The sequence below is a fragment of the Fistularia commersonii genome, chromosome 32 (genome assembly GCF_037954325.1).
Source record: "Fistularia commersonii isolate RoL2024-O1a breed Wild chromosome 32, RoL_Fcom_v1.0, whole genome shotgun sequence".
Taxonomy (NCBI): domain Eukaryota; kingdom Metazoa; phylum Chordata; class Actinopteri; order Syngnathiformes; family Fistulariidae; genus Fistularia; species Fistularia commersonii.
The window spans coordinates 9,750,001-9,770,377 of record NC_141315.1 but is presented as its reverse complement, the minus strand read 5'-3'; the positions used below and the strand labels follow the sequence as shown (position 1 = coordinate 9,770,377).

The 20,377-nt window shown below is 42.6% G+C and overlaps 1 protein-coding gene across 1 annotated transcript in view; it reads left to right on the top strand.

Moving 5' to 3' along the window:
• Positions 1 to 20,377, top strand: part of myo1d (myosin 1D) — a 57,171-nt gene that overhangs the window by 20,756 nt on the left and 16,038 nt on the right. Inside the window, exons 10-20 of the mRNA XM_086140153.1 lie at positions 568 to 682; positions 971 to 1,141; positions 7,541 to 7,611; positions 7,871 to 7,945; positions 8,297 to 8,429; positions 8,505 to 8,671; positions 8,734 to 8,941; positions 14,893 to 15,116; positions 16,729 to 16,867; positions 17,697 to 17,801; positions 17,915 to 18,028. Of these exons, the coding sequence (XP_085996279.1) occupies positions 568 to 682; positions 971 to 1,141; positions 7,541 to 7,611; positions 7,871 to 7,945; positions 8,297 to 8,429; positions 8,505 to 8,671; positions 8,734 to 8,941; positions 14,893 to 15,116; positions 16,729 to 16,867; positions 17,697 to 17,801; positions 17,915 to 18,028 (1,522 nt within the window). The remainder of the gene's footprint in view (positions 1 to 567; positions 683 to 970; positions 1,142 to 7,540; positions 7,612 to 7,870; positions 7,946 to 8,296; positions 8,430 to 8,504; positions 8,672 to 8,733; positions 8,942 to 14,892; positions 15,117 to 16,728; positions 16,868 to 17,696; positions 17,802 to 17,914; positions 18,029 to 20,377) is intronic.

The following is a 20,377-nucleotide window of genomic DNA, read 5'->3' as shown; positions in this document are numbered from 1 at the left end:
AATAAATGAGTTGTTACTGTAAAAGATGAATTAGCACATTGTAATAGAGGAGTTGTCGCTTTAGTAGAGGAGTTGTCACTGTAATAGACAAGTTATTACACAGTAATAGGTGAATTGTCATGTAAAAGATGAGTTATTACACTGTAATAGGTGATCTGTCACGGCAATAGATGAGCTGTTACTTTAATAGATGAGTTGTTACTGTAATAGACAAGTTATTACACTGTAATAGAGGAGTTGTCACTGTAATAGATGAGTTGTTGCTGTAAAAGATGAGTTATTTCACTGTAATAGGTGATCTGTCACTGTAATAGATGAGGTGTTACTTTAATAGAGGAGTTGTTTCCGTAATAGACAAGTTATTACACTGTAATAGAGGAGTTGCTCATGTAAAAGATGAGTTATTACACTGTAATGGATGGATAGTTACTATAAAAGATAGTTATTTCATTGTAATAGATGAATTATTACACTATCATAGGCAGTTGTTACTGTAATACATGAGTTATATCATGTAGTAATGCGTGTTTGTTTTGTTTTTGGTTTTTTTTTGCACCTTTTTGGCAGCTTTGAGCAGTTTTGCATCAACTATTGTAACGAGAAGCTGCAGCAGCTCTTCATCCAGCTGGTGCTGAAGCAGGAGCAGGAGGAGTATCAGCGGGAGGGGATCCCCTGGAAACACGTGAGCGACGGGGGGCCGAAAAAACCTGTCCGCCCTCGCCGGCTTAGATAAAAAATAAGATTAAAAAAAAAAAAAAAACATCAAGATCCCGATGAATTCCTCCACCGTGATCTCATGAAGACGGGAAATAAATAATCTCCTCGCGTTGCCGTGGAAACGGCCCAGAGAAAACGTGCTTTTAATTTGAAGGAGGCTGTCGCAGTCGTCTCACTTTGACTTCCAGACAAACTCGCGTGATTCCTCGCCGTCGTTCGCCGCCTCACTTCCTGCCGCTTCCCGCTCCTCCAGATCGACTACTTCAACAACCAGATCATCGTGGACCTGGTGGAGCTGCAGCACAAGGGCATCTTCGCCGTGCTGGACGAAGCCTGCATGAACGTCGGCAAGGTCACCGACGAGGTCTTCCTGCAGGGGCTCAACGGCAAACTGGCCAAGCACGCCCACTACACCAGCCGCAAGGTAGGACAAACACACACACACACACACACACACACATAATTTACTGTCTCAGGTGATGAACACTGTTGTCATCCTGCTATTGCAATCTCTTTTAGAAAACGGGGTGGATCAGACATTTTAACCCCTGCACCCCTAAAATTTGATAGAAAAAATAAATAAATCACTGTTTTCTTTTTATAAAATTCGACAAAAATAATGAACGATAATTGAGGATAGCATTTTGGTTTAAACAACAGCAACACAAAAAAAAAAAAGTGATGTAAATATTTAATTTCCAACACGAAAGTTAGTTAGAATACCAGGAAGTCAGAAATTTAAACACACACACACACATAATGTACTGTCTCAGGTGAAAAAATACTGTAGTCATCCTGCTATTGCAATCTCTTTTAGAAAACGGGGTGGATCAGATTTTTTAACCCCTACACCCCTAAAATTTGATTTAAAAAAAAATGAATAAATCACTGTTTTGATTTTATAAAATTAAACAAAAATAATGAACGATAATTGAGGATAGCATTTTGGTTTCAACAACAGCAACACAAAAAAACAGTGTTGTAAATATTTAAATTCCAACAGGAAGTTAGTTAGAATACCAGGATGTCAGAAATTTAAACACACACACACACACACACACACACACACACACACACACACACACACACACGGCTGGAAGTTATCCGTAGACGACAGGAAGTAGCTTGCAGATGCATCGAAGCTTTGGATGGTAACCATGGAAACATGTCAGATATTGGGGATGGCAGGTTTTTTTTTTAAATGACTGCGTTTCCCACCTTTGGCCACTAGGGGGCGCCAGAATCCCACTGAAATTAGGCGGCTGGTCGGCACGGAATGACGTCACGGGAAATAGAAAATAAAATTAAAGAAATGGCGAAAAAGGTGTGATTAATATATCTGGAAAATAGTTGTATTTACTAAATACTTCAAAAAGTGGATTTTGAAAACAATAAAAAAAGAACAATAATAAAGTTTGAGAATAAGAAAAAAGAAGGTTTTGTTAAAATCTGAGGATAAATATTTTCATTTTCCAACTCATAAAATGACACTTAAATGATAAACATCAAGTTATTTCACTGAAAATAACCAAAATAAAATGTGAATAAACTTGAGGAAGTTGTCGCCCTTTGGTTCAAACCACCTATGTTTTACACGTTATGTTGTCTATTAACTAGTTGACTTTAACTTTATTTTAAAGTAGTAAAACATGTGATTCAAAATCCAGAATAATGCTGTGAAATTAGAAAAAAAAAAAAAAAATAATTTCATTTATTTCAATTCTATTTATTTGTAATTATTTAATTTTTAAATCAGTCAATAAAAGTTATGACATTAAACACAAAAATGGTACTATGCAAAGTAATTTTCATATTCCATATTCCATTATTTCATTCAAGCAATACAGCTCGCAGTTAACATTGCTGTTTTACAAAAACTATATTATTTTTAAAAAGAAGAGAAAGTTATTTAATATCCAGATTAATTCTGAAAAAAATGTGTAAAATAGTCAATTAGAAAAATAATTTATCTAAGTTCAATTCCATTTTATATTTTATGAGGTATTAATATAGTTCTTATTAGTGTTTTATATTTTTCTGTTTGTAACTAGCGATCTCGTTTTTCTTTTTAATCTTTAATGAAATAGACGGTAAAATGCCACAATAATATTATGGAATTCTCTAAAGTGTGCCATTTAACTAAATGTGGCATTTAAAGCGTCCGTGATTCACACAAATTAATATTTATGTTTGTTCCTGCCGAGAACCGAGGAAGAGGCTGAGTCACAGGGCCGATGTAGAAACACGATCCTCGCTTCTTGTTTGTGTCCCGCTTCATCACTGTATCACCACGTGCACGCTCACACACACACACACACGCGCAAACACACTCACACACACCCATTCACAAGTTACTGCACGTGTTTTTTTTTCACATCATGCCGAGAGAAAACGTGGTCGACTGAAAACCGGTGGATAAACACTCGAACCGAACTCACATGTTCATACGTACACATCCGCACGCACACACACACACACACACACACACACACACACACAGCTGCACCTGCCAGAATTTAATCAGAAAATGAAAAAAAACAACTCAAATCAGAAAGTTATTTTGGTAATTTCTTGGACAGTTTATTAAAGATGTGAGTCAGTTCAACTGAGTCTGTTTGACTGAATCGGTTCGACTGAATCAGTTCAACTGAATCGTTCTTGCACTGAATCGGTTCGACTGAGTCCAAGTCTGTTTGTTGGAGTTAGTTTGTCAGATTGATATTCGGTTTGACTGAGTCAGCTTGTTTGATGACTCTTCTTTGTCAGATTGACATAAGTTTGTTTTGCGGAGTCAGTTTGACGGCTCGGGTCACTTTTTTTCTCCTTTTGTGAACAACCACCTGATTGACAAATGGGTTGGTTAAAGTCAGTTTGACTGAGTCAGGTTTTATGAGTCAGTTTAGAACCAAGATCCGGTCTGAACCCCTTTTTCTACTCAGGATTGTGTTGATCTTGATTCAGTCAGTTCATCCTCGCTAGTTTGTTTAGGTCAGCCTATACTGAATCGGTTCGCTGCTGACCTTGCCTCTACTGAGTCGGTTGTTAGTGCAGTGTTAAGTCAGTTTATTGTAGTTAGCTCAATACTGGGTCTGTTGGATACAGTTTGGCCTTGGTCAGTGAATTGCTTCCACTGCTGTACTTGATCAATCCTGTACTGAGTCAGTTCAGGACTCAGTCTGTTTGAGTCAGTCCTGTACTGACTCAGTCCTGTAATGAGTCATTTTGGGTTGGTTTGGCATGAGTCGGTTCATTGGTCAGCCCCTTACTGGCTCGGTCCTACATTGGGTTGGTCATGTCTGAGTTAGTTTATTAGTCAGTCCTGTACCGACTCAGTTTGAGACATGTTGAACTGAGTCGGTTCAGTAGTTTTTCCCGTAAGTCTGCACTGGATGTGTTGGACTGAACTGATTCATCAGACTCGGTCTTGTAATGGTTTGTTTTGGGACTGATTCTGCAGGGTTTGTTTTGGACTAAGTCTGATCATTAGTTAATACCCTTCTGACTCAGTCCTGTAGTGGATCCGTCACCACTGAGTCAGTTTATTGGTCAGTGATGTAATGAGTCAGTTCAGGACTGAGTCTGAATGGGATGTTTTGGACTGAGTCAGTTCGTAGGATTCTTTTAACGGGTCAGTTCGGGACTGATTCTGCAGCTGTTGGTTTGGACTGAGTCGGTTCATTAGTTATTCCCTTCCTGACTTGGTCCTGTTCCGAGTTAATTTGGGTCATTTTGGACTGAGTCGGTTCTTCACACTCAGTCTGTTTTTTGTGTCAGCTCAGGACTGATCCAGCGGGGCCCGATTTGGACTGAATCGGTTCATTAGTCTGTCCCTTACTGACTCGGTCCTGTAATGAGTCAGTTCATAATTGAGTCAGTTTGAGTCATCTCAGATTGAGTCGCTCAATCGATTCATTTAGGACCGAGTCACTTCAGGGCCAGGTCATTTTGCCAGGATGTCGGGCTGACCAGCTGCCGCTCTAGTGGACTCCAACACCGCCCCGAGGTCCTGGCAGGAGAAAAGGTGGTCAGATGCCTCCTCCCCAGGTGGGCGAGGGGGCACGGCTGTGGCCTCGGGGTGTGACGGACCCGTTAAACTCCGACTCCCGTGTCCTTCGCCCATCGGTTCTGTTCGTTCCAGAATTCAGGAACCCGAAACGACTCCTCCTGGGTTCTGCATCTCTGACAGGAAGTGCTGCTAATCAGGCCTGGGCTGGTGTTTCCCCTCCCAACCCTCTCGTTATTTATGACCTTGTTCTTCTGCTGTTGGTTTGCCCTCTGTCTCCACACACACACACACACACACACACACACACACACACACACAATCACACCCTCCATCTTAACTTTCAGCTAAATCCGAACCACAGCAGGCGCTAATGATAATGCTGCCAAGGTGTGTGTGTGTGTGTGTGTGTGTGTGTGTGTGTGTGTGTGTGTGTGTGTGTGTGTGTGCCTGCTGGAGTGTGACTGATTGTGATGGATGACGGACGGTGCGTCTTCCAGCAGATTCATCCTGTTCTCTCCACAGTGCATCTGTTTGTCTGCTTTGTGTGTGTGTGTGTGTGTGTGTGTGTGTGTGTGTGTGTGTGTTTGCCTGTCTGTCACATGTAGGCCTGCTCCTCGCCAGTGAAAGCGATTGGATGTCACGATACGATTCTTCATTCGGCTCATTTCCGAGCATTAAAAGAACGTAAATGCCAAGTGCTGCGGGGGATTCAAAATAAAAGCAAGATAATTGAGCATTAATAAATAAATAGAGATCAATAATTCCTTTATCCCAAATGTATGATTCCCTAAAATAATTTTCAACTTAAATCTATTTTTTTTTTATGTCTAACTTATATAAAGTAACAAAACAAAGTAGAAATACATTATTAACTCGATAGTTATTAATAAATACTAAAAGAAAACACTGCACGCTGTAAAAACTGTGACACTGTAGTAAAACACACTGAGAAGAAAATGATCCTGTAATGATAAGAATTTTGTATATATTTTTTATTTTATTGTTTTATTTTATTTTTATTGTTTTCTTGTATTGTTTTTATTTGTCTGTTTTCTTCTGAGGAAAAACATAATTGAATATAATATGGATTTTTTTTTTTTTTTTTACCAAAAATAATAAGATATATAATATTCCAGTGGAAATCACGCTATCAAAATAGATCATTTTATATTGTTTATTTATTTTCGCTAAAAGAAATAAAAAAATATTTCAGGGAAAATAAAAACTCATGCCAATAAAATAGATAGTTTTATATTAATTATGTATTTATTTTCCGGGTAACAATAAATAATATTTCAGGGGAAATAAAACCTCATTCTAATAAAATAGATAATTAATGTCGAGTGAAGGCGCGACGAAATTGAATGAGAATAAAATGAGGATATTAAAGATTAATTCATTCATTATCTGCGCCGCTTATCCTGCCGATCACATTGAGAGGATTTGATTGGACGAGACTCGGCGTGGAGCGAGACGCCGGACGTCCTCGATCGAGGGCGACGGCTTCATCCGGCCAGATATCCATCTGTGTCTGCAGCCTTTCCTCCCTCCTCACTGTGTGTGTGTATGTATATGTGTGTGTGTATATGTGTGTGTGTGTCATAGATGACTCATTGCAACTTTTTCATGAAAACAAACAAAAAAAAAACCTCAACCCTGGAACATTTTACGAGCCTTTCAGACCAAAATAGCAACGAGGGCTCACCTGGAAAATTGATTGGCTGTGTGTGTGTGTGTGTGTGTGTGTGTGTGTGTGTCTGCGTGCTTGTCAGATGTCAAGAAAAGTAAAATAAAGAATTCTGAAAACCCCACTGGACCATTACTCTGAAAATATTTGTGTTGAGAATGTACTTCCTGTTTGCTAAAAGCAAATCACAATATAATTGTAAGAATTGGACAAAAAAATGTGAGGAAAAATTTGCGTGATTAATCTCTGAAAAAAAAAAATCATTTAAAATTTTCCTGAAAAGATGTCTTTTTTGCAAAAAAATAAAACATTTGCATGATTAATCTCTGAAAAAAAAATCATTTAAAATTTTCCTGAAAAGATGTCTTTTTTGCAAAAAAATAAAAAAAATTGCAAGAAATTTCCAATAGATCACTTGAATTTTTTTTTTTTCTCAAATGTTCTTTTACATTAAACTTCAACATTTGCATCAAAATTAAAAATTACACTTATATGAAAATAGGAAATTAGCAAAAATAAAGTTGATTCCATACTTCATATCTTAAAGTGATTTCCAACATCTTCAATAAATTATGCCATATAGTATAAAAAACATATAGTTAAAAAAAGAAACTGAAAAATCAACAGGATATGACATCAGAACCTCAAGGAAAAAAAAAAGATAATCCAGGAAAAATGAAAAAAATAAAAATTGACAAATAAAAATCCGAAATTTGAGCCATTTATTTTTATTTTCACCATTGTCTGCTGTTAGCTGTTAGCTGTTAGCTTCCTCCTCCTCCCTCGCTCCTCAGGAATGTGATGAGAGAGCAGGACGACACTCTTTTCCCCTCCATCTAATCTCTGATGTCAGCGTTTTTACTCTCTGGTGCAGGGGCCCACTCCCTCCCTCACACACACACACACACACACACACACACACACACACTCCTCCCAGGCTGCTTTGAATCATAAGAGCCTTGTTCTGCGTTCACAGTCAGATGCGAATCAAGGGGAAATGGGGTGACGGCAGGTTGCGGTTTGTTGTCTGAAATTCAAAATGTCCTGCATTTACGCTCATTCATTTATTCATTTTCAAGTAAACAGAAAGTATGATAATAAAATAGTGATAATATTTGGTCTTTCTCCAGCTCTCGCCCACCGACAAGACGCTAGAGTTCGACAGAGACTTCCGCATCCGTCACTACGCTGGAGACGTGGCGTGAGTGACGCCGCCGCTCACCTAAGTGTTAGCTACGCCATTTGGCATTTTTGACCGGATTTAGATTTTACAGCTCAAAAAACACCTCAAATAACTCAAAAACTCACTACTGTAGTTTGTAATAGTGGTATTACAGTATTATTGTAGTGCTATTAATAGTATGACTGCATTAGAACAATGGTTTCACAGTAGTGTGTGTGTGTGTGTGTGTGTGTGTGTGTGTGTGTGTGTGTGTGTGTGTGTGTGTGTGTCCTCACAGATACTCAGTCGTCGGCTTCATCGACAAAAACAAAGACACCCTGTTCCAGGACTTCAAGAGGCTGCTTTACAACAGGTGACACACACACACACACACACACACACACACACACACACACATATACACACACGGATTAATGAGTACGCGGCAGCTCTAAATGGTAATCGTTTAAATGTATTAAAGATAATCGAGAATTTAAAAAAGTCCTCTTTGTTTTCCACAATATCAATGACTTCAATCACGAACGAACTTTGATTGACCCCTTTGATCCTGCACATCAATCAGTTTCGCTGTAACTTCACCCTCAAACGAACCCCTCCGTCACTTCGCTAACCGGGATTTGAGTTTCTCGCGGTGCGTTCTCGGTTTTCCCGTGAAACCCCGGGTGTGGCGTGGCGTTCACCGACCCGCCTTCCCCCGTCTCAGCTCCAACCCGGTGCTGAAGGGGATGTGGCCCGAAGGCAAGCTGAGCATCACCGAGGTCACCAAGCGCCCGCTGACGGCCGCCACGCTCTTCAAGAACTCCATGATCTCGCTGGTGGAGAACCTGGCCTGCAAGGTGTGGCGGGGAACCCTCGGAGGGGGCGGGGCTTGTTCTGCGCCGTCCGCTACATTGACCGACTCCTCCCCGCAGGAGCCGTACTACGTCCGCTGCATCAAACCCAACGACGTCAAGTCGCCGCTGCTGTTCGAGCACGAACGCTGCCGCCATCAGGTGGAGTACCTGGGCCTGCTGGAGAACGTCCGGGTGCGACGCGCCGGCTTCGCCTACAGGCAGACGTACCCCCGCTTCCTGCAGAGGTAGGACGCCGTCTTCCACGTCCTTTCCCGAGCCAACGGCGCTCAGCATCCCGATCCTTCAGGTACAAGATGATCTCGGAGTTCACCTGGCCGAACCACGACCTGCCGTCGGACCGGGACGCCGTGAGGCGGCTGCTGCAAGGCTGCGGCTTCGACCAGGACGCCGCCTACGGCAAGACCAAGGTCTTCATCAGGACGCCGCGGACGCTCTTCAGCCTGGAGGAGCAGCGGGCCGAGATGGTCCAGAGGATCGTCCTCTTCCTCCAGAAGGTCAGAGGGGCATGGAGCGTGTTGTTTTGCTACATGCTAGCACGGCTGCTAGCATGTAGCGGATGGCGTGCGACACCCGGGGGAATTAGCATCAAATATCCGTGAAGCCCGAGTGGAGCGGATGGCGGAGGAGCGCTAACTCTTGCTAACTAAGTCGTGGGTTCCGCTAATTTCCGTCAACCAATCAGTCGCCTTTTCCTTTCAAACACGTAAAATTCCAAAAAATTAAATGTTTTTTTTTTTTTTTTGTTAAAAATTGAATGATCGTTTGACAACCCCTGCATGGAGCTGCTCGGCTGTTTAACACGCCATCTGCTGGACATTTGATCACACACACACACACACACACACACACACGCACAAACACAATTAGCTTGACAAATTTTCTAATCTATTATACAAATGACACAATGCTATCTATCTATCTATCTATCTACACACACAACTATGTGTATACATACATGCATATATATGTATATAGAATGTGTGTGTGTGTGTGTGTGTGTGTGTGTGTGTGTGTGTGTAAAAATACACATACAATAATTTCTGGACTATTGAGCGTGCCTGCATATAAGCCGCAATGGCTAAAAATAACAATTATAAAACAAAATAAATAATATTAAATTAATAATAGGTACATTTATGTGTACAATTATAGGCCGCACTTGTTTATAAACTGCAGGCGTGAATGAGATATTTACACAGAAACATCTTTTTCGTCATAATAATTACATAATTTATTTCGTTAATATAATTTATACTAATTATATACATACTGGTGACATCCACAAGTACGTACTGGATTTTTTTTTTTTTTTCCTAAACAGTGCCTTTAACATGACTGATGAAAAAGGTGAATCATTAATAACACAAGGGAAAGTCCATCCATTTTCTATCCCCGCTTTGTCCTTCATCTGATCGCTATCTTTGTCTTCCTCCTGCGCATTAAAACCATGAAAATCATCTTCCTCGGTGTCTGAATTGAACGGCCTCAGAATTTCACTGTCATTTTATTGGTCCGATGTGACAAAACTAAATATTTTCGCGCCGTGAACCTTGTTATCCCCCCCAAAAAAACAACAAAAAACATGAATTATCATTGTTTAATCTGCAGTGTTCAAAGAAAAAAGCTTATAGTCCTGGAATTTACAGTACTTATATATTTATAACAATAATGATGAGTAAATAGTCAAAGGTTTTTTCTTTTTAAAGTTGAGGGTTTGAAAGGGTTAAATCCAGCCGTCAGGTTTGTTTTTTTTCCCCGATAGGAAAAGGTGGAGCTCCTTCACATCTCCATTTAATCCCATCCTTCATTCCTCTCCTCTTCCTCCTCCTCCTCCCTCGATCCGCTCGGCTGGATATTGACGGCGGTCGTAAGAATCAGCAATAATATAAACGTTATCCATTGTCGGATCCCCTCACCCTCCACTTGCTGGAGCATGAATATTTCATAACCTTGGCTGGATTTTAAACCCAAGCCTTAATTGCTTTCCAAAGCTTACCATATTCCTGGTGTAACGCTGGGCTAATCAGGTGTGTGTGTGTGTGTGTCTAAGAGAATGCAAACACGGCACAAGGATTACTTTGCCCGCTGTTAAAACATTCCCGCGGGAGCGTCTTTTAATTGTAGCGGCTCCGAACGCGTTGGAAAACCGTCACGGTGATTTTTGTCGCCGTGGTTACCTGAAAACCTGAAAGAGCGTTTTGGTTTTGGGACAAATAGTGAAAATCATAGCCTGGTTTTCTTTCAACGCGTGTGTTTGTGTGACACACTGAGGTAACCACGGCAACACAAGTGACCCCAAGAAATCCTACTGATATTATTCAGGGATGTTGCTGTTAGCATGTGTTAGCTGCTTAGCCCGGGCTATGGCTTAGCTAACATTAGGGATAGCGAGCTAGCCGGGGAGGCTAATGATGATAAACACGTGCGCTGTTGGATGTAATCAAAATGTTTTTTTTGGGGTTTTTTTCCCCAAAACTTTCAAGGCCCTCCATGGCGGACAGTGAGAGCGCTACGCTAGCCCACGCTCAGACCGTGCTGGATTATAATCCCAATTTCTCCATATTCCTCTACTCAAATCCTCTTGTTTGCCCTCTGAACTTGCTTTATATGTGTTTGCATGTGTGTGTGTGCATGTGCGCACATGCATGTGTGTGTGTGTATGTGTGTGTGTGCGTGTGTGTGTGATTGAATTATGCTAATGGTTGCTGACTGCTGTCTCAGTGACAGTTTACGGCCAGGCCATGTTGCAAATTGTGTCACACACGCCTGTGTGTGTGTGCGTGCGTGCATGTGTGTGTGTGCGGGCGCATCCCCTTGGGAGCTATGCAACAAAGTGTGTCAGTGGTGCAGGACAGGCCTCTCCGTTCCTCCATGGCTGCGGCGTCCATTTGCCGGGCCGTGACCGAAGCTGTAATCCCAATCCGGGATTATGACCGACGAGGCTGCAGCGCGTCAAGAAATTATGTGAATAATCGTTTATCACGCTGATCTTCTGGTCATTTCTCCCCGCTGACTGGACTTCCTGTCAAACCCACCAATTTTCTCACCACTGGTGATTTGTGGATGGCAGTGCACACACACACACACACCCACACACCACCTTTAGACTAAAAACAGCAATCTGTTCTGCTTTGTTTCGCCGCAAGATCCCAATCTGGCGGTGATGAGCTCGTAAATCCTGCCTCCCCTCCCCTCAGCGGCGGCGTGGAGCTTCTAGAAGGACCATCAGATGGCTTTATTGGCCCCGAGGAGAAGGGTGGAGGTGGGCGGAGCCTGATTTATCCCCTCTCGCTCCCCAGAGGGGCCCCTCGCCCCCGCCGCCATTAATCCGGCGTCGGCGTTCCACCTGTCAGGACACACCACTTCATTCACACACCATTCCTGCGGCGGCTCTTCACCTACACCCCCGCAGGCTTGTTAATTAGCAGTGTGTGTGTGTCAGTAAACACAGCTGGCATGGCGTGTAGACTTGGTACAGGAAGCAGCGCCACGGAAACCTGGGTGAAAACAAACAAAAAGATATAATCCCTCTGAACGTCCCTGCTGTTCAGGAAAAATATCTTTTTAAATGTCTGTTTAAAAAAAAAAATCTGGAGTCTATCGAAGATGCATACATCTCTGTGATTGACAGCTGAAACCCTGCTAGATTAAGCCCCGCCCCTTTCCTCCCTCAGTTATCATCCAGCCAATCAGAAGAGCCCAATACATTGACATTTATTGACACTGCCATCTAGTGGCTCGGGGGTGTCATTGCACCTACGAACACACACACACACACACACACACACACACACAGCGCTGTCATTGGCCTTCCAAGTGTGTTGATTAGCCGTGTTGCGCCAACAACACGCTCCTGGCTCGCATTCCTCCGCCGCCGCCGCCGCCGCTGCCCGCCATTTCCTGATTCCACCTTAAGCGCTCTCGTCTTCTGAAGCCTCCACCACCTCCTCCTCCTCCTCCTCCTCCTCGTTGGAGAGTCTATTAGAGATAAATATGCAGTTTCTCCTCTTCTCTCATGAATTATGTATGGGAGAAAAGCGCAGAGAGAAGGGAAACAAAAAAAAAAAAAAAGGATAAGATGCTTTTCCCCGCCTTTCGGCAGCAGACGTTTCCTGCACCCGAGAGGATTGCAAAAAACAAAAAGAAAGAAACGGGGCGACTTGTCCTCGTTCGACGAGCTGTTTTAAGCACCAGCAGTCAAAACAAACATGCTGTGTTTTATAAAAGCAGCCCCCTCCCCGGGGCCCAAACTCAAACATGCTATCACATACATAATATTACATATTATAGTGTTATTACTAGATCATTACCATGTAATAAGATGTAATAATATGTAATAAGCAGATTTTATTCATTTTTTTATAGTAATTTATTCAAAAATGTATGGAGACTGGGTTGAGCATCTGAATGCATCGCCCAGAACAGAGAGAACTCCTGGAATTAACAGACGTGGAGGTCACATGTGATGCATTCTGTAGATAAGTAGGAACAGTGTTTGTCTAACAGGATGACCAGTGATCACATATAATTCATTTTTTCTTTTTTTTTTTTTTTTAATATATAAAATTTCATGCTTATTTTCCTGTTCATTTATACATATATACATTTATGTTTTTTTTATTTATATTTATTATATATTTTATATATTATATATGTTATATTTATTATATATATTATATTTATATTTATCTTTATATATTAATAATATAATTTTATAATTTAAATATTTATATATATATTAATTTGTTATCTATTTATTTATTTTTAATTTATCTTTTTAAAAAATTAGCACCATTGGTCATGTGATGCAGTGTTTATCTCTTCCTGATCTGGCTTTTCCGGTGCTGGAGAAGGAAGAAAATTGCCTTGATCATGAGACCCACTGGAATTTTGGGTGTTAGCGGGGTCAGCGGGGTCGGCGGGGTCAGCGGGGTCGGCGGGGTCAGCGGGGTCGGCGGCCGGAAACCACCCGGGTTATTACGCCCATTTTTCCGGGTTCCCCGCCGCGGCGTGACGGATCTTCCTCTGGGCTAATTACCACAGCGACCTCATCAGATGAAGGGGGCCCGCCTCACGTTTGCCATGAAAATGTGACAAATCTGCTGCTTGTATGTGCATGCGCACACACACACACACACACACACACACACTTAGAACATTAAATATGCATGATGTGCGTGATTACAGTGCATTACAGGGAGATGATATATCTCCAAGCCCTGTGTGTGTGTGTGTGTGTGTTTGTGCGTGTGTGTGTGTGTGTGTGTGTGTGTGTGTGTGTGTGTGTGTGTGTGTGTGAAAGACTCGACTTTCTACTTTGGTAATATTTATTTAGAACATTGTAGATTACAGAAAAACAAAGAAGTAATTAAGAAGCTATGTGTGTGTATGTGTGTGTGCGCACATTTGTTTTTGTGTGTGTGTGTGTGTGTGTGTGAATGTGTGTGACATGACATGCGACTTTGTTATTACTTATTTAGAAAATTGTAGATTTTTGCAAAACCAGGAAGTAATTCAGAAGCTATGTGGGTGTTTGTGCGTGTGTGTGCGTGTGTGTGTGCGCGCCCATGTGTGTGTGTTGTGGCAGACTTGGAAAGTGAAAGCGGACCATATGGCAGTGATGTTACCAATGGAGGATGAGGAGCTACGACTCCCGGGGGTCCCACTCCCTTCAATTATTCACATCTTGGAGGGTCTTAATGGCCGTTGTGTGTGTGTGTGTGTGCATGTGTGTGTGTGTGTGTGTGTGTGTGTGCGCGCGCTCGTGGAGGTGAACTGGGGTTGTGTCTAATAGAGTCTGGGGGATTTTATCAGTCAGATCTTGTCCAACCAGCATGGGTTTATCCATGTCGGCGTGTGTGTTCACCCTTTACTGGCCTCACTGATGACACCTGACAGGAAAATAAATGTTTTAATTGTTTTTTTAATTAATTTTTTTTTTTATCATTTGGAATAACTTTTTTTTGCTGATAGGAATATTTTTTTTGTTTATTTCTTGCTTTATTTTCAGATAGATTTCCCAATCATTTTATATAACATGGCAACTTAACGCTCATTTTTTTTAGGTGATTTATAATTCTCTTTAATCCTGATTTGGAGCTCGACCGGCTAATTTTCTGATTATTTTCCCGTCATTTATTTCAAATTTGTAATTTGTTGGTTTGAAATACATTTTCCATGAAGGGGGGTAATTATACTCAACTTTGAAAGCAACAAACCCAGTCAGAATCTGTGTGTGTGTGTGTGTGTGTGTTTGTTTGTGTGTAAGAAGAAGAAGTAGGTTGATAAGATCACAACGTCCTCAATGTCCCAAAATCAGGGCAGCGCTCAAATATCCGTGTTGCACTTAAACGCACCACCGCTGTGCACATGAACATGTGATCAAAATTAAAAGGTTTTTAGTCTTTTTTTTTTTTAAGTTTATTTTTATTCCCCGGGTGTCAAGGTGTGGAGGGGAACCATCGCCAGGATGAGGTACCGGCGGATGCGGGCGGCGCTCATCATCCTGCGGGCGTACCGCCGCTACAAGGTGAAGTCGTACGTCCGCGAGGTCAACCGCCGCTTCAGGAACGTCAAGTCCATGAAGGACCACGGCAAGAGCGTCAAGTGGCCCACGCCTCCGAAGGTCCTGCGCAAGTTCGAGGAGTCCCTCAGGAACATCTACAGCAGGTACCGCTACGCCTTCACCCCCACCCACAAAGACACAGGAAAGGTAGCTAATGCTAATAGCGCTGCAGCAAGCGTGAGTCAAAACATGCTACTGATAATGACTGTGTTGGAGAAACGTCAGGAAGTCAAAGTTACTTGTTTGTGTAAGCGATAGCATGCTAACACATCCAGGGTTGAACGTAGCAAGATGCTAGCCACAGCAGCCCGAGTAAAGTGTCTCTCCAGCAAGCTAATGCAGCTAACCAAAACCAAATGATCTTAGCTTGAACACGATTGCATAGCTTTGATTGCACATCCTAGCTTGGATGGCGCGTCTTAGTTTTAATGCTACTTCTTAACACATCCAGGGTTGAACTAAGCAAGATGCTAGCCACAGCAGCCTGAGTAAAGTGTCTCTCCAGCAAGCTAATGCAGCTAACCAAAACCAAATGATCTCAGCTTGAACGCTATTGCATAGCTTTGATTGCACATCTTAGCTTGGATGGCACGTCTTAGTTTTAATGCTACTTCTTAACATTAATGGTACATCCTAGCCACAATGCTTAGCTGTGATGGTATATCTTAGCGATATTGCTACTCCATAGCTGGATGGTACATCGTTGCTGTGATGGGATGTGTTAGCTATAAAGTTACATCATACTTTTGACAGTGCACCTTAACTTTGATGCTATGTCTTAGTTACAATGCTACATCATGTGATGGTACAACTTATGATGGTGCATCTTAGCTGTAATGCTACCTCATAGCTTTGATTGCACATCTTAGCTATGATACTACATCCAAGCTATAATGCTACATCATGGTTTTGATGGTACACTTTAGCTTTAATGCTATGTTTTAGCTATAATGCTACATCATGGCATTGATGGTCCACCTTAGCTATGGTGCTATGTGTTAGCAATGATGCTACTTCATAGCTTAGATTGCACATCTACATCTTACCTATAATGCTACATCATGTACACCTTAGCTATGATGCTATGTCTCAGCTATAATGGCGTAGCTTGGATTGCACATCCCAGTTTTGATGCTACATCTTAGCTATAACGCTTGTTCTGAGCGTCGATGATACATCTTAACTATGAAGTTACCCAATGTTTACGACGTTTTAGCGCTACTAGCGCATTGTAGCTATGGTAGTGCATCACACACAGATGCTACACAGCTAAGACGGAGGTATGCGTGGAACGTTGTGCGCCGTGCGGCTCAGAACCGAACAGTGGGGGGGAACGTTTTCTTCAAAAGAGTTAGCAGGTGCGCTGAAGACGGTCTTTCCAGAGAGGACCCGACCCGAGGCGGCGGGAGACGACTCTTCCTCCGCAACCAGATGGGTCCGTTTGAAGCCGCTTGCACACTTTCCTCGCGCCCGGGGCTCGGCATCGATCGACACACACTCACACACACACACACACACACACACACACACACGCCTATCAAAGGCCCTGGTCACCTTTCATCCAGACAGCTGTTTGCCTTCTTTTTCTCTTTTCCCTGCCTTTTGAAGGAGGGCGCTGTGAGACACCCGTGCTGGAGGGGGCATTCATACGTCCGACTTTATGTGTGTGTGTGTGTGTGTGTGTGTGTGTGTGTGTGTGTGTGTGTGTTCCTCCAGGTGGTGGGCCTGGACGCTGATCAAAGGCCTGACCCCGGAGGAGGCCCTGCAGGTGAGGGCGAAGGTGGCCTGCCTGGAGGCCTTGAAGGGCCAGAGGGCCGACCTGGGCCTGCAGAGGCCCTGGGAGGGCAACTACCTGGTGAGTGTGTGTGTGTGTGTGTGTGTGTGCTGCATAACATGCTCATGATTCAGTGCTCTCTGACCTCCGCAATCCCATCCCTTGGTTCCTACGTCCAAACATCAGCAGTAAAGAGGAGCAGGGGGCCGCCATCTTTTTGCAAACCCCTCGTGTGCATCTTTTTCAAGAATGTCTGACCAACAGCCTGCCTTTGAATGCCTGCAGAGATGAGTTACATGGCTTTTTGTCCTCAAGAAGCCTTTGGAAGGACGTGGAGGCCTCTTTTAATTGTAATTTGAATTTCACAAACAGATTTTCTGCAGCTTTCCTGGTTTCTGAGATCATTTTTAGCTTGTTTTTCCGCATTTGTAGCTAATTTTAGCCTCTTTTTTTTTTTCGCAGGATTGTTTTAGCTCATAAGCAATGTTTTGTTTCACTGAATAAATTATGAGTCATTCTGAATAATAATAGATTATTTTCATATTTCTTGAAAATGCTGCAGCATTAAAAAAAAAACATTTGTTACAAATTTTTTGCATTAAAAGTCTTTAGAAACAACTTTCACAGACAAGTCAGATGCACTTCAAATTTAGAGGAACACAAAAAAAAAAACCCTGGACACGATCCAGTGTCTCAATATTAATTTATAATCTAAGCAGCTTCTCCTATCAAACCACCGTGTGGATTATAATCTGGGTATTATAGATTATACCTAGGTCTCATCAAGGGAATAGATCACTGCAGATTCCAGGGCTCTTTGCACCTGGTTACATTATAAGCAGTGTGTGTGTGTGTGTGTGTGTGTGTGTGTGTGTGTGTGTGTGTGTGTGTGTGTGTGCGCGCTCGACAGAAGCGTGACAGCCCGGACACGGCGTCGTCGTTCACGCTGGTCTCCAGCGAGCTTCAGCGCAAGGACAAGTTCATGAGGGTGCTGTTCTCCTGCAACGTGCGCAAGGTTGGACCACCTATTTGTTGATTTATTTCTAATCCTTGGTGTGTGTGTGTGTGTGTGTGTGTGTGTGTGTGTGTGTGTGTGTGAGATTAACGGCGAGCTCTGTGTTCCCCCAGATTAACCGCTTCCACAAGGCGGAGGACCGGGCGTTGTTGATCACCGACCGCCACCTTTACAAGATGGACCCCCTCAAGCAGTACAAGCCCATGAAGAGCACGCCGCTCTACAACGTAAGCTCCGCCCCCTACGACCCAAAGCTAAGCTAAAGACGCTAAGCCGACAGCTAAAACACGACCGCTTCAATCTCAAAATCATTACCTCTTTGTTTTTGCGTGCTTTCAGGCTGCTTTTGTTACTCAAATGTCTCAATATCTGGTCATTCTACAACAGTTTTCGACAATTGCTGCAAATTAGGATTTTTTAATTCTTGCTTAATTAAACTTTTTCTTGACTGTTTTTGCATATTTTCATGAATTGTAATTCTTACATTTTGGCCACTTGCTTAACAATTGGGTGTTTACAAAATAATTTTTGTAAGGGAATTTTAATTCCAGAGTTAAGCGAATTTCATGAATATTTTCATATTTTCTTGAACATAATTTGCATATTTTTTTTGCAAAATTATGTATTTCTCAGTGTTGTTGCATTTGCTGTTAATATTTGTGATTAGGAGTTCCTTCAATGATTTTGAATATTTAAGCCTCAACGTTTTTTGTTTTACTTCTCACTGGATTTTCAACCATCTTGGTCCTTTATGTCTTAATTTTTACTTTTAAAAGTCTTAATTTTATTCTTATTTATTACTGAACAGTAACTGAATAGTAACCCCGGGGTGTTTCAAGTGGTGCGTTCAAGGGTAACGGTTAGAGTTCGGTAACGGGACCAGCTCACCTGTCTGAGTGGTTGGGGGTCACGGTTGCAATGACCTTGACCTTGACCTTGTGAGCGCCGCGTTCGAGTTTCGTGGGAAAAATCAGTACAGATGTTTCACTGAAAGAAAGACTAACCAAAATCCATCTTGACCATCAAATTTCCCACAACCCTTAAACGCCACACCTCTGACAATTTGAATCCATCTCGTTCGTCGACATCGTCAAGAATGGCCTGAAGGTCACCGTGACCTCCAAGTCCCGGGGATGCCGACCTGACCCCGAAGGTCAAAGGTCACATCTTTGTCCAAATAAAGAGACCACCTGACGCACCTATCGATCCCAGAAGGTCAGGTGGAGGGGAAAGCAGTTAACCGCTCGGTGATGAGCGTGGGTAGCTAGCTCCCGCGGCGCATCCCCCCCCCCGTCTGTGGATGATGAACGCCGGCCCCGAAGCCTCCGACCGCCCGGCAACCTGTTTACGCGACAATTAATGGCGCGGCGGCTAAAAGTGAGATCATCGCGGCGGATCTGCAGGAAGAACAAACACTGTGACTCATCTCAGCAGCTTCTCCTCCTCCCCCCTCCATCAACCATCTCCTCCCAAGCTCCCGATCTCCAGCTCCCCCCCTCGCTCTCTTTCCTTCTCACCGCTTTCCTCCTCTTCCCGGTCGTTGTCATGCCAACTTCCCCAGGAGACGGCGTTGTCATGGATACGGAGCAGCAGGGCAGATCAGCTGATGTCTGGTGTTGTTCGGGCATGTGCGTGGGCCCGTCTGTCGGCTCGTGTGTGTGTGCGCGTGTGTGTGTGTGTGTGTGCGTCCGTGTGTGTGTGTGTGTGTGTGTGTGTGTGTGTGTGTGTGTGTGTGTGTGTGTGTGTGTGTACCTTTTCCACCTTTTTTTATCCCTCCAACCCCCCAAATCGCTCGCACTCTCTTCCCAACGCCTTTTCTTTTCCTGCTCCTTTAACTTTGATATTTCTTTCTTTCTTTCTTTCTTTCTTTCTTTCTTTCTTTCTTTCTTTCTTTCTTTCTTTCTTTCCATCCCTCGCTCCTCCACACAGATGAATATGTGCCGCATGAAGTGAACGCAATGGATCGGATCGATATCGCAAATGTAAAAAGGAAGTGTAAATGTAATTGTGTTTGGACACACACACACACACACACACACACACACACTCTGTGTTTTCCAGCTCTGTCTGTACATGTTATATAACCTGTAAGTTGTTCTGGCGAGAACCGTCGAGAGGACCCGCTGTGTAAATTATGTTGTCATGACAACCGGAGGGAAGAAAAAAAACAACAAAAAAGTGTGTTCTGCGTGTACTCCTGGTACTTGAGGTACTGCGTGTACTCGTGTACTCCTGGTACTTGAGGTACTGTGCGTACTTCTGGTAAAAACAAGAACAAATCAGCTTAATCTCAGATTAAAGGGCATCATTCATGAAATAAAAATGCGATTAAAGTGCCTTATCACCATCATTAAGTGAATATGTTCAAATACTTCATACAAAAGGCACATATGTTATCACATACAATGTGAACATATTCTCATATTTTTGAATATTTTCCTTTCTATGCTAATTTGACACCCTATAATTTATATTGTTGCCCCCTGCCATACATTCAACATATTTTATACTATCAATGTTGAAGTATTTGTTTTGTTTTGTGTATTAATGAACCTTCAATGAGTGCTACAGTACTA